The sequence below is a fragment of the Falco naumanni genome, unplaced genomic scaffold (genome assembly GCF_017639655.2).
Source record: "Falco naumanni isolate bFalNau1 unplaced genomic scaffold, bFalNau1.pat scaffold_120_arrow_pat_ctg1, whole genome shotgun sequence".
Lineage (NCBI taxonomy): Eukaryota > Metazoa > Chordata > Aves > Falconiformes > Falconidae > Falco > Falco naumanni.
Window position 1 is genome coordinate 33,022 of NW_024427363.1, and position 14,394 is coordinate 47,415.

Below are 14,394 nucleotides of genomic sequence, written 5' to 3' on the forward strand. Positions count from 1 at the left end.
TAAGCCCTGTCCACCCCAAGCCCCGCCCAGTCTCCCAAGCCCCGCCCCCCAGCCCCCGCCTTCCCTCCTAAGCCCTGTCCACCCCAAGCCCCGCCCAGTCTCCCAAGCCACGCCCATGCTCTCTCAAGCCACACCCGCTCCCCAAGCCCCGCCCCCAGCCCCTGCCTTCCCTCCTATAGCCCTGTCCACCCCAAGCCACGCCCAGTCTCCCAAGCCACACCTGCTCTCCAAGCCCCGCCCCCCAGCCCCCACCTTCCCTCCTAAGCCCCGTCCACCCCAAGCCCCGCCCAGTCTCCCAAGCCCCGCCCCCCAGCCCCCGCCTTCCCTCCTAAGCCCTGTCCACCCCAAGCCCCGCCCAGTCTCCCAAGCCCCGCCCCCCAGCCCCCGCCTTCCCTCCTAAGACCTGTCCACCCCAAGCCCCGCCCAGTTTCCCAAGCCACACCCGCTCTCCAAGCCCCGCCCCCCAGCACCGAGCCTTCTCTCCCTCCTGCCTTACCGCCTGCGCCCCGTCCACCCCAAGCCACGCCCAGTCTCCCAAGCCCCGCCCCCATCCCCCGCCTTCGCTCCCGCCTAAGCCCCGCCCGCCCCGCCCCGCCACCCCATTGGCCGCGTCGCCGGAGGGGGCGGGGCTACAAGACCGATCCGAGTTTATTAAAGGCTCCGCGGGCAGCGGCGGCCCCGGCGGGGGCTGGAGCCAGCCCAGACCCGCCTGGGGCCGCCCGCGGGCGGGGATTGTCGGGGCTGCGGCGGGCCCGGGCCGGGGGGGCTCCGGGGGGGCACCGGGGGCCGCTGAACGGGGGGGGCCGCTGAAGCGGGGGGGCCTGGTGCAGGGGGGGCCCGGTGCATTGAGGTGGGGGGGGGCGGTGAATGGGGGGGGGGGAGGGGGTCCTGGTGCATTGGGGGGGTGAATGGGGGGGTCCTGGTGCATTGGGGGGGTGAATGGGGGGGGGGTCTTGGTGCACTGGGGGGGTGAATGGGGGGTCCTGGTGCACTGGGGGGGTGAATGGGGGGGTCCTGGTGCATTGGGGGGGGAATGGGGAGGTCCTGGTGCACTGGGGCGGTGAATGGGGGGGGGGTCTTGGTGCACTGGGGGGGTGAATGGGGGGGGTCGTGGTGCATTGAGGGGGTGAATGGGGGGGGTCGTGGTGCACTGGGGGGGTGAATGGGGGGGGGTCGTGGTGCACTGGGGGGGTGAATGGGGGGGGGTCGTGGTGCATTGAGGGGGTGAATGGGGGGGGGGTCCTGGTGCACTGGGGGGGTGAATGGGGGGGGTCCTGGTGCATGGGGGGCGTGAATGGGGGGGACTCGTGATTGGGGGCGTCCTGGTGCATTGAGGGGGTGAATGGGGGGGGGTCCTGGTGCCTGGTGCATTGGAGGGGGTGATTGGGGGGCTCGTGATTGGGGGGGGGGTCGTGGTGCATTGGGGGGGCTGGTGCATTGGGAGGGGGGTGAATGAGGGGGGTCCTGGTGCATTGGGTTGGGGGGCAATGAATTGGAGGGGGGCTCGTGAATGGGGGGGTGCCCTGGTGCACGGGGGGGGGGGGGGTGCCCTGGTGTATTGGGGGGGTAATGGGGGGGGCTGGTTAATGGGGGGGGCACCCAGTACATTGGGGGTCCCAGTGAATGGGGGGGGGGGGGCGCTCCCCTGTGCGGGGGGGTTGAGGCCGGGGCCGGGGGGGGGGACACGATGCACGGGGGGGGGCCCCCCCAATCCTGGTGCACGGGGACACCCACCACCCCCACCCCCAATGCACGGGGACCCCCCGGTCCTGGTGCATGGGGTGGGGGTGGGGTGGTCTGGTCCTGGTGCACATGGACGGGGGCGGGGGGGGGGGGGGGGGGGGGGAGGATTGGGGGGGGGGGTCGAGGTGATGCACGAGGGGAAGGTCCGGGCCTGGTGCACGAGGGGTGGTGATGCACGAGGGTGGGGTCTGGTCCTGGTGCAAGGAGTGTGATGCACAAGGATAGAAGGGCTGGGGGGGTGGGGGGTGGGGGGGGAGGGTCGGCAAAGGAAGGGGGGGGCGGGGGCCTGGCCTGGTCCTGGAGCACAAGGAGCCGTTGCACGAGGCCGCCCCAATCCCCTTGCACGAGGGACCCCCCCCCCCCTCCACCCAACACCACCACCCCCCCCCCCCCGAGTCTCGCTGCACGAGGAGCCGATGCACGAGGCCAGCCCAGTCCCGGTGCACGAGGCCGTCCCGCTCCCAGTGCACAAGGTCGCCCCAGTCCCGGTGCACGAGGAGCTGTTGCACGAGAAGCCACCGGTGCACAAGGCCTCCCCGCCCCCATTGCACGAGGAGCCACTGCACAAGGCCAACCCCTGTCCCGGTGCACGAGGAGCCGTTGCACAAGGCCGCCTTGTTCCCATTGCACGAGGAGCTGTTGCACGAGGCCTCCCCCAATCCTGGTGCACGAGGAGCTGTTGCACGAGGTCTCCCTGCTCCCCTGGCCTGAGGTGCTGTTGCACGAGGAGCCCTTGCACAAGGAGCCGTCGCACAAGGCCTCCCTCCTCCCGTCACACGAGGTGCTGGTGCATGAGGATGCCCTTCCACAAAGCCTCTCCGCTCCTGTTGCACGAGGAGCCCTTGCACGAGAAGCGGTTGCACGACGCCTCCCCGCTCCTGCTGCAAGAGGAGCCCTTGTGTGAGGAGCTGTTGCACGAGGAACCCTTGCACGAGGTCGCCCCGCTCCTGCGCGAGGAGCCGTTGTGTGAAGAGCCCTTGCACGAGGACGCCTGGCTCCTGTTGCACGAGGAGGTGTTGCAGGAGGCCCCCCTGCTGCTGTTGCACGAGGAGCCCTTGCACGAGGCCCCCCTGCTGCTGTTGCACGAGGAGCCCTTGCACGAGGCCCCCCTGCTGCTGTTGCACGAGGAGCCCTTGCACGAGGCCCCCCTGCTGCTGTTGCACGAGGAGCCCTTGCACAAGGCCCCCCTGCTGCTGTTGCACGAGGAGCCCTTGCACGAGGCCGTTGCACGAGGAGCCCTTGCACAAGGCCGTTGCACGAGGAGCCCTTGCACGAGGCCGTTGCACGAGGAGCCCCTGCGCGAGGCTGCCCGGCTCCTGTTGCACGAGGAGCCCTTGCACAAGGCCCCCCCCCAGCTGCCCTTGCACGAGGCGCCGTTGCACGAGGAGCCCTTGCACGAGGCCTCACACCCCTCGCACGAGGAGCCCTTGCACGAGGCCAGGGCAGGAGGGGAAGGGGGGTGGGGGGTGGCGTGGTGGGGGGGGGGTGGGGGTGGCTCCCATCCCCCCCCCCCCTCCCTTTCCCCCTCCCCCTCCCCCCAGCCTCCTCGTCCCCGGGGGTCGCCGGGTGCCACCGCCAGCCCCGGGGCGGGGGGTTGGGGGGGGGGGGTCCCGGTGGCCCCCGGGGCGGGGGCTAGTGCTCAGCAGCGGGGCCGCGCAGCTCGCCGTTGGCCGTGATCGGGGGTGGCGGGGGCGGAGGCGGGGGTCGCACGGGGACCCCCCCGGCCCAGCTCACACCCGGGTCTGCTGCACCCACGGCGGAAAGCTGCCTCTCCTGCAAGGCACCGAGGGGGCTCATTCACCCCCCCTGTCCCCCCCACCCCCCCCAAAAAAAAGGCTCCCCAAGTCCCACACCCCTCCCCCACCCCCCATACACCACCCCCCACCCCCCCACCCCCACCCCCACCCCGCGCCGCAGCACTCACCTGTATCAGCTCGGTGGGACCCTCCGGCGCTGCCAGGACCCCACCCCCCCCATCCCCATCCCCCCCCATCCCCCCCATCCCCCACCCCCCCCCCCAGACAGGACATGACACAGGGACGCGCATGTCACCCCCCCACCCCGCCCCCCCCCCCCGGGTGAGGTGAGATGGGGACAGACACGAGACACGAGGATGGAGACGAGGCGGGTGACGGCGGGCGCCAGCGCTGGGGGACGGTGGGTGGCCCTCCCCTCCCCCACCCCCCTCCCTCCCAAGCCACCCCCAGAGGGGACGGTGACACTGTTGTCCCCACTGTTGTCACCCCTGGTGGGGGGGGGGGGGGGGACGGGGGGACGACGACGTAAGTGGGACAGGGACAGCCCAGAAGCTCCTTGGTGGCCCTGGGGGGACACCTCAGGTCCATGTCCCCAAGGGGGACATGGGGACACAGGAGGGACATGGGGACACTTGGATCCATGTCCCCAAGGCGTCCCTGGGGGACGTGGGGACACTCCGGATCCGTGTCCCCAAGGGTCCCCAGTGTCCCTGGGGGACATAGGGACACAGGGACACTCCAGATCCATGTCCCCAAGGGGTTCCCAGTGTCCCTGGGGGACATGGGGACACAGGAGGGACATGGGGACACCTGGATCCATGTCCCCCAAGGCGTCCCTGGGGGACGTGGGGACACTCCGGATCCGTGTCCCCAAGGGTCCCCAGTGTCCCTGGGGGACATAGGGACACAGGGACACTCCAGATCCATGTCCCCAAGGGGTTCCCAGTGTCCCTGGGGGACATGGGGACACAGGAGGGACATGGGGACACCTGGATCCATGTCCCCAAGGCGTCCCTGGGGGACGTGGGGACACTCCGGATCCATGTCCCCAAGGGTTCCCAGTGTCCCTGGGGCACGTGGGGACACAGAAGGGTCATGGGGACCTCCTGGCTCCATGTCCCCAAGGGTTCCCAGTGTCCCTGGGGGACATGGGGACATAGGAAGGACATGGGGACACAGGAAGGACATGGGGACACTGCAGATCCATGTCCCCCAGGACTCCCTGGTGTCCCAAGGGTCATGGGGACACCTTGGATCCATGTCCCCAAGAGGATATGGGGACACAGGAGGGACACGGGGACACAAGAGGGGCATGGGGACACCCTGGGTCCATGTCCCCAAAGGTTCCCAGTGTCCCTGGGGGACATGGGGACACAAGAGGGACATGGGGACACCCTGGGTCCATGTCCCCAAAGGTTCCCAGTGTCCCTGGGGGACATGGGGACACAAGAGGGACATGGGGACACCCTGGGTCCATGTCCCCAAAGGTTCCCAGTGTCCCTGGGGGACATGGGGACACAAGAGGGACATGGGGACACCCTGGGTCCGTGTCTCCTGGGACAGACAGGGGACAAGGGACACCAGAAGGGGACAAGGACGTCCCCGTGGCACATCCTGGCCAGGACACAGGAGGGTCAGGGACACCCCGGATCTGTGTCACGGGGGTGCCGGGGGAGGGGGACACATGGGACAAGGAGAGGGACATGGGGACATCCCAGATCCACGTCCCCTGGGATGGAAGGTGCCAGGGAGGGGACAAGGTCCTACCCGGACACAGGAGGGACATGGGGACACCTGGGACACATGTCCCCAAGGGTCCCCAATGTCCTTGGAGGGGGACACGAGGACACAGGAACACCCGGGATCCATGTCCCCAGGTGTCCCCAATGTCCCTGAGGGACACAAGAGGGACATGCCAATGTCCATGTCCCCAGGGGTTCCCCAGTGTCATGGGGACATGGGGACATGTCATAATCCATGTCCCCTGAGGGCTCCCGGTGTCCCCAGGGAAACACGGAGACACAAGAGGGACCATGGGGACACCTGGATCCGTGTCCCCAGGGGTTCCCCAGTGTCCAGGGGACATGGGGACACAGGAGGGACTTGGGGACACCCTGGAACCATGGCCCCAAAGGTTCTCCGTGTCCCGAGGGGACACAAGGAGGACATGGGTGACCCTAGATCCATGTCCCCAAGGGTCCCCAGTGTCCCCAGGGGGACACAGAGACACAAGAAGGACATGGGGACACACAGATCCATGTCCCCAAGGGTCCCCAGTGTCCCCAGGGGGACACAGAGACACAAGAAGGACATGGGGACACACAGATCCATGTCCCCAAGGGTTCCCACTGTCCTGGGGACATGAGGACACCCCAGGTCTGTGTCCCCAAGGGTTCCCGTTGTCCAGAGGACATGGGGACAGTCCAGCATTGCGTGTCCCTAAGGGTCCTCAGTGTCCCTCAGGGACATGGGGACACCTGGATCCATGTCCCCAGGGGTTCCCTGTGTTCTCCAGGGACACAAGAGGGTCTTGGGGACATCCTGGCTCCATGTCCCCAAGGGTTCCCAATGTCCCTGAGGGACATGGGGACACAAGAGCATCTTGGGGACATCCTGGCTCCATGTCCCCAAGGGTTCCCAATGTCCCTGAGGGACACGGGGACACAAGAGGGTCTTGGGGACATCCTGGCTCCATGTCCCCAAGCGTTCCCAATGTCCCTGAGGGACATGGGGACACAAGAAGGTCTTGGGGACATCCTGGCTCCATGTCCCCAAGGGTTCCCAATGTCCCTGAGGGACATGGGGACACAAGAGCATCTTGGGGACATCCTGGCTCCATGTCCCCAAGGGTTCCCAATGTCCCTGAGGGACACGGGGACACAAGAGGGTCTTGGGGACATCCTGGCTCCATGTCCCCAAGGCTTCCCAATGTCCCTCAGGGACACGGGGACACAAGAGGGTCTTGGGGACATCCTGGCTCCATGTCCCCAAGGGTTCCCAATGTCCCTGAGGGACACGGGGACACAAGAGGGTCTTGGGGACATCCTGGCTCCATGTCCCCAAGGCTTCCCAATGTCCCTCAGGGACACGGGGACACAAGAGGGTCTTGGGGACACCCTGGCTCCATGTCCCCAAGCGTTCCCAATGTCCCTGAGGGACATGGGGACATCCTGGCTCCATGTCCCCAAGCGTTCCCAATGTCCCTGAGGGACGTGGGGACACAAGAGCATCTTGGGGACATCCTGGCTCCATGTCCCCAAGCGTTCCCAATGTCCCTGAGGGACATGGGGACACAAGAGCATCTTGGGGACATCCTGGCTCCATGTCCCCAAGCGTTCCCAATGTCCCTCAGGGACACAGGGACACAAGAGGGTCTTGGGGACATCCTGGCTCCATGTCCCCAAGGGTTCCCAATGTCCCTGAGGGACATGGGGACACAAGAGCATCTTGGGGACATCCTGGCTCCATGTCCCCAAGGGTTCCCAATGTCCCTGAGGGACGTGGGGACACAAGAGGGTCTTGGGGACATCCTGGCTCCATGTCCCCAAGCGTTCCCAATGTCCCTCAGGGACACGGGGACACAAGAAGGTCTTGGGGACATCCTGGCTCCATGTCCCCAAGCGTTCCCAATGTCCCTGAGGGACATGGGGACATCCTGGCTCCATGTCCCCAAGGGTTCCCAATGTCCCTGAGGGACATGGGGACACAAGAAGGTCTTGGGGACATCCTGGCTCCATGTCCCCAAGGGTTCCCAATGTCCCTCAGGGACATGGGGACATCCTGGCTCCATGTCCCCAAGGGTTCCCAATGTCCCTGAGGGACATGGGGACACAAGATGGTCTTGGGGACATCCTGGCTCCATGTCCCCAAGGGTTCCCAATGTCCCTGAGGGACACGGGGCCACAGGAGGAACACGGGGGACACTCCAGCATTGTGTCCCCAAGGGTTCCCCGATGTCCCCTGGGTGCTACCTAGGGGAAGGGGGGGATGGGGACAGCAGGGACGGGGACGGGAGGACCCACCTGGCGTGTCACCGGAGGCCGAGGGTCCCGTGACAATGGCAGGGCTGGCCCGCGCTACCTGACGGACAGCTAGGACGAAGAGAGACACGGGGGGGTCAGGGCCACCGCGGGGGGACACGCTTGTCCCCGCGGGGGGACTCGGGGGATGGGGGGGGGGGGAGGGGAGGACTTGGGGACACACCGTGTCCCCGGTGGTGGTGGCCTTGAGGGGGTGGCCCTGAGGTGGCGGGGGGGAACCCCAACCCGAGGAGGGGGTCTGTCACCAGCCCCGTCGCTTGGGGGGGGGGGAGGTGGCCTTGGGGACATGTTGGTGGCCCTGTCCCTAGGCGGGGGGGGGAGGGGGATGTGGCTCTGTCACCCCGCCCCCCCCCCCCCTCCATGTCCCTCTGATGTCCTCCCTGGAGGTGGCCTGTGTCCCCCCCCTCGGGGGGACGGTGTCCCCCCAGGGGTGGCCCTGTCTCCACTAGGGATGACATTGTCCCCCCTGGGGGGGGTGGTGTCACTTTGTCCCCCCAGGGGTGGCCCTGTCCCCCCTGGGGGGGTCACTTTGTCCCCCCAGGGGTGGCCCTGTGCCCACCGGGGATGGCCCTGTCCCCTCTGGGGGGGTCACTTTGTCCCCCCTGGGGTGACCCTGTCCCCCCCCACGGGTGACCATGTCCCCCCTGGGGTGGCTTTGTCCCCCCCCCCCGGAGGTGACCGTGCACCCCCAGGAGTGGCCCTGTCCCCCCGAGGGGACCCCGTGTCCCCCCTAGAGGTGGCCTTGTCCCCACCGGGGGTGGCCCTGTCCCCCCCCCAGGGGTGACCCTGTTCTCCCTGGGGGTGGCCCCGACCCCTCCCCCATCTCCCTGGGGGTCACCAGGTCCCCACTGGGGGTGGCCCTGTCCCCCCCAGGGGGTGGCTGTGCCCCCCCTGGGGTCCCTATGTCCCCCCCCAGGGGTGACCCTGTCGTGTGTCCCCCCCCCCCATGGGTCCCCATGTTCCCCCCCCCCCCCTCAGGGCCCCACAGGGGTGGCTCTGTCCCCCCCCCTGCCCCCACCAGGGGCCATAATGTCCCTCCCCCCAGATGCCACCATGTCCCCGCCCCCCCTCCCCCCCCCCCCCCCCCCCGCCATCCCCGTGTCCCCTCTAGGGACAACCCTGGCCCCCTACAGCCCCCCACAGGTGACCATCCCCCCCCATAGGTCACCAACCCCCCCCCCCCCCCCCCCCGCCCGGGGGTGACAATATCCCCCCCAGTGGTGCCCACAGCCCCCCCAGTAACCTCCCAGGGGGGGCCAGTACCCCCCAGTAACCCTGCTGGGATGACAATACGCCCCCCCCCCCCGGGTGCCCATCACCCCCTGGGGTCCCCCCCACCCATGGGTGCCCATACCCCCCCCCCCCCCAAAGGTGCCCCCCCCGGCCACAGACACCCCCCCCCCCCCCAACGATGTCCATACGCCCCTCTAGGGGTACCCCCACCCCCACCCATGGGTGCCCATCACCCCCTCGGGGTACCCCCACCCATGGGTGCCCATACCCCCCACCCAAAGGTGACACCCCCCCCCCCCCAAAGGTGACCTCCTGTGCCCACAGACCCCCCCCAACGATGTCCATACGCCCCTCTAGGGTACCCCCACCCCCACCCACATCACCCCCTCGGGATCCCCCCCACCCATGGGTGCCCATAGCCCCCACCCAAAGGTGAACCCCCACACCCAAAGGTGACACCCACCCCCCCCAAAGGTGACCCCCTGCGCCCACAGACCCCCCCCAACGATGTCCATACGCCCCTCTAGGGTACCCCCACCCCCACCCCTGGGTGCCCATCACCCCCCCGGGGTCCCCCCCCCACCCATGGGTGCCCATAGCCCCCACCCAAAAGTGACACCCCCCCCCCCAAAGGTGACACCCCCCCCCCCCAAAGGTGACACCCCCCGCCCACAGAACCCCCCCAACGATGTCCATACGCCCCTCTAGGGGTACCCATCGGCCCACCCATGGGTGCCCATCACCCCCCCGGGGTCCCCCCCACCCATGGGTGCCCATACCCCCCCCCCCAAAGGTGCCCCCCCACCCAAAGGTGACCCCCTGCGCCCACAGAACCCCCCCAACGATGTCCATACGCCCCTCTAGGGGTACCCATCGGCCCACCCATGGGTGCCCATCACCCCCCCGGGGTCCCCCCCCCCCCAGGGGTGCCCCCCCGCCCCGGGCCCCGCCCCCAGCGCGGCGTGGGATGGCCGATGTCACACGGAGCAGAGCAATGACATTGTAATTTCCACCTGAGCGTCGAGCAGCCGCCGCCGGCCCTCGGGGGGGTCGTGGGCGCCCAAGTGATCCCTGCGCAGCTCCTGCTCCACCAGCATCAGCCTGCGGGGCCAGGCTTCACCGGGGTCACGCTGCCACCCCCGGGGGGGGCACCCCGGGGACACGGGGACACCCCCCGGGGTCCCGCTGCCACCCCCGGGGACGCCTCTTGGGGACAACCTTCCCGGGGGCCAGGCTTCGCCAGGGGGATGGGGACACCCCTGGGTCATGGGGACACCCCCGGGGACACCCCTAGGGACACCCTGGGTCATGGGGACACCCCCAGGGACACCCCAAAGGACACCCCGGGTCATGGGGACACTCCGAAGGACACCCTGGGTCATGGGGACACCCCTAGGGACACCCCTAGGGACACCCTGGGTCATGGGGACACCCCTAGGGACACCCCTAGGGACACCCTGGGTCATGGGGACACCCCCAGGGACACCCCTAGGGACACCCTGGGTCATGGGGACACCCCCAGGGACATCCCTGCTCATGGGGACACCTCCAGGGACACCCTGGGTCATGGGGACACCCTGGGTCATGGGGACACCCCCAGGGACATCCCTGGTCATGGGGACACCCCCAAGGACATCCTTGGTCATGGGGACACCCCCGGGGACACCCCTAGGGACACCCTGGGTCATGGGGACACCCCCGGGGACACCCCAAAGGACACCCTGGGTCATGGGGACACCCCTAGGGACACCCCTAGGGACACCCTGGGTCATGGGGACACTCCTGGGGACACCCATAGGTGCACACCCTGTCATGGGGACAGCCCTGGGGACACCCTGGGTCATGGGGACACCCCCAGGGACATCCCTGGTCATGGGGACACCCCCAAGGACATCCCTGGTCATGGGGACACCGCCGGGGACACCCCGAAGGACACCCTGGGTCATGGGGACACCCCCCAGGTCATGGGGACACCCCTGGGGACACCCCTAGGGACACCCTGGGTCATGGACACCCCTGGGGACACCCTGGGTCATGGGGACACCCCCAGGGACATCCCTGGTCATGGGGACACCCTGGGTCATGGGGACACCCCCAGGGACATCCCTGGTCATGGGGACACCCCCGGGGACACTCTTAGGGACACCCTGGGTCATGGGGACACCCCCAGGGACATCCCTGGTCATGGGGACACCCTGGGTCATGGGGACACCCCCAAGGACATCCCTGGTCATGGGGACACCCCTAGGGACACCCTGGGTCATGGGGACACCCTGGGTCATGGGGACACCCCCAGGGACACCCCTAGGGACACCCTGGGTCATGGGGACACCCCCAGGGACACCCCAAAGGACACCCCGGGTCATGGGGACACTCCGAAGGACACCCTGGGTCATGGGGACACCCCTAGGGACACCCCTAGGGACACCCTGGGTCATGGGGACACTCCTGGGGACACCCATAGATGCACACCCTGTCATGGGGACAGCCCTGGGGACACCCTGGGTCATGGGGACACCCCCAGGGACATCCCTGGTCATGGGGACACCCCCAAGGACATCCTTGGTCATGGGGACACCCCCGGGGACACCCCTAGGGACACCCTGGGTCATGGGGACACCCCCGGGGACACCCCAAAGGACACCCTGGGTCATGGGGACACCCCTAGGGACACCCCTAGGGACACCCTGGGTCATGGGGACACTCCTGGGGACACCCATAGGTGCACACCCTGTCATGGGGACAGCCCTGGGGACACCCTGGGTCATGGGGACACCCCCAGGGACATCCCTGGTCATGGGGACACCCCCAAGGACATCCCTGGTCATGGGGACACCGCCGGGGACACCCCGAAGGACACCCTGGGTCATGGGGACACCCCCAGGTCATGGGGACACCCCTGGGGACACCCCTAGGGACACCCTGGGTCATGGGGACACCCCTGGGGACACCCTGGGTCATGGGGACACCCCCAGGGACATCCCTGGTCATGGGGACACCCTGGGTCATGGGGACACCCCCAGGGACATCCCTGGTCATGGGGACACCCCCGGGGACACTCTTAGGGACACCCTGGGTCATGGGGACACCCCCAGGGACATCCCTGGTCATGGGGACACCCTGGGTCATGGGGACACCCCCAAGGACATCCCTGGTCATGGGGACACCCCTAGGGACACCCTGGGTCATGGGGACACCCCCAAAGACATCCCTGGTCATGGGGACACCGCCGGGGACACCCCGAAGGACACCCTGGGTCATGGGGACACCCCGAAGGACACCCCGGGTCATGGGGACACTCCGAAGGACACCCTGGGTCATGGGGACACCCCCAAGGACATCCCTGCTCATGGGGACACCCCTGGGGACACCCCTAGGGACACCCTGGGTCATGGGGACACCCCCAGGGACACACTAGGTCATGGGGACACTCCTGGGGACACCCCCAGGGACACCCTGGGTCATGGGGACACCCTGGGTCATGGGGACACCCTGGGTCATGGGGACACCCCTAGGGACATCCTCACCTCATGGGGACACCCCCAGGGGCACCCTTAGGGACATGGGGACACCTCCAGGGGCACCCCAGGCAATGGGGACCCCCTTGGGGACACCCAGGGACATGGGGACAGCCCGCAGGGACACCCAAGGACACGGGACACCCCCAGGGGACACCCCCCCCCCCCCCAAGGACACCCAGGGGCACCCCCAGGTCACAGGGACACCCCCCCCACCCCGGGACACCACCGGGGTGGGGACACCCCCCCAAGGGACATGCTGCCACCCATGGGGACACCCCCCCTGGGGACCCACCACCACTCACCCCAAGGACATGTGGGGACACCCCAGTGACATTGCAGGGACACCTCAGGGTCACGCTGCCACCACCCCACCAGGGACACCCAAGGGACATGGTGGGGACACCCAGGGACGTGGTGGGGACACCCAAGGGACATGGTGGGGACACCCAGGGACATGGTGGGGACACCCAAGGGACATGGTGGGGGCACCCAGGGACATGGTGGGGACACCCAGGGATATGGTGGGGACACCCAGGGACATGGTGGGGGCACCCAGGGGACATAGTGGGGACACCCAAGGGACATAGTGGGGACACCCAAGGGACATGGTGGGGACACCCAGGGACATGGTGGGGACACCCAGGGACATGGTGGGGACACCCAAGGGACATGGTGGGGACACCCAGGGATATGGTGGGGACACCCAAGGGACATGGTGGGGACACCCAGGGACATGGTGGGGACACCCAGGGACATGGTGGGGACACCCAAGGGACATGGTGGGGACACCCAGGGATATGGTGGGGACACCCAGGGACATGGTGGGGACACCCAAGGGACATGGTGGGGGCACCCAGGGACATGGTGGGGACACCCAGGGACATGGTGGGGACACCCAAGGGACATGGTGGGGACACCCAGGGACATGGTGGGGACACCCAAGGGACCTGGTGGGGACACCCAGGGACCTGGTGGGGACACCCAAGGGACATGGTGGGGACACCCAAGGGACATGGTGGGGACACCCAGGGACATGGTGGGGACACCCAAGGGACATGGTGGGGACACCCAGGGACATGGTGGGGACACCCAAGGGACATGGTGGGGACACCCAGGGACATGGTGGGGACACCCAAGGGACATGGTGGGGACACCCAGGGACGTGGTGGGGACACCCAAGGGACATGGTGGGGACACCCAGGGACGTGGTGGGGACACCCAAGGGACATGGTGGGGGCACCCAGGGACATGGTGGGGACACCCAGGGATATGGTGGGGACACCCAAGGGACATGGTGGGGACACCCAGGGACATGGTGGGGACACCCAAGGGACATGGTGGGGACACCCAGGGACATGGTGGGGACACCCAGGGACATGGTGGGGACACCCAAGGGACATGGTGGGGACACCCAAGGGACATGGTGGGGACACCCAGGGACATGGTGGGGACACCCAGGGACATGGTGGGGACAGGCCACGCTGGGATCACATTGCCACCAGCCTGGGGACATGAGGGGACACCCCCCATGTCCTGCTGTGTCCAGGTGTCCCCAATGTCCCTCTGTGTCCTCATGGCCCTGAGTGTCCCTGTGTCCCTCCATGTCCCTCCATCTCCCTCATGTTCCCCGTGTCCCTGTGTCCCCATGTCCATGTCCCTCTGTGTCCCCATGTCCATGTCCCTCTGTGTCCCCATGTCCCTCTGTGTCCCCATGTCATCCCCGTTCCACCATGTCCCTCGTCTCCTCCTGTGTCCCCACGTCCCTCTGTGTCCCCATGTCATCCCCGTTCCACCATGTCCCTCATCTCCTCCTGTGTCCCCATGTCCCTCTGTGTCCCCATGTCATCCCCGTTCCACCATGTCCCTCATCTCCTCCTGTGTCCCCACGTCCCTCTGTGTCCCCATGTCATCCCCGTTCCACCATGTCCCTCATCTCCTCCTGTGTCCCTATGTCCCTCTGTGTCCCCATGTCATCCCCGTTCCACCATGTCCCTCATCTCCTCCTGTGTCCCCACGTCCCTCTGTGTCCCCACACCCTCCATGTCCATCTATTGCCTCCAAGTCCTCCTGTGTCCCCATGTCCCTCTGTGTCCCCATGTC

The 14,394-nt window shown here is 68.0% G+C and overlaps 1 protein-coding gene across 1 annotated transcript in view; it reads right to left on the reverse strand.

Moving 5' to 3' along the window:
- Positions 1 to 3,272: 3,272 nt before the first annotated feature.
- The window catches only part of SYNGAP1 (synaptic Ras GTPase activating protein 1), a gene marked incomplete at its 5' end in the record, with an annotated part of 31,781 nt that continues 20,659 nt past the window's right edge, over positions 3,273 to 14,394 (reverse strand). Inside the window, 2 exon segments of the mRNA XM_040581347.1 lie at positions 3,273 to 3,516; positions 9,787 to 9,874. Coding sequence (XP_040437281.1) covers positions 3,376 to 3,516; positions 9,787 to 9,874 — 229 coding nt within the window.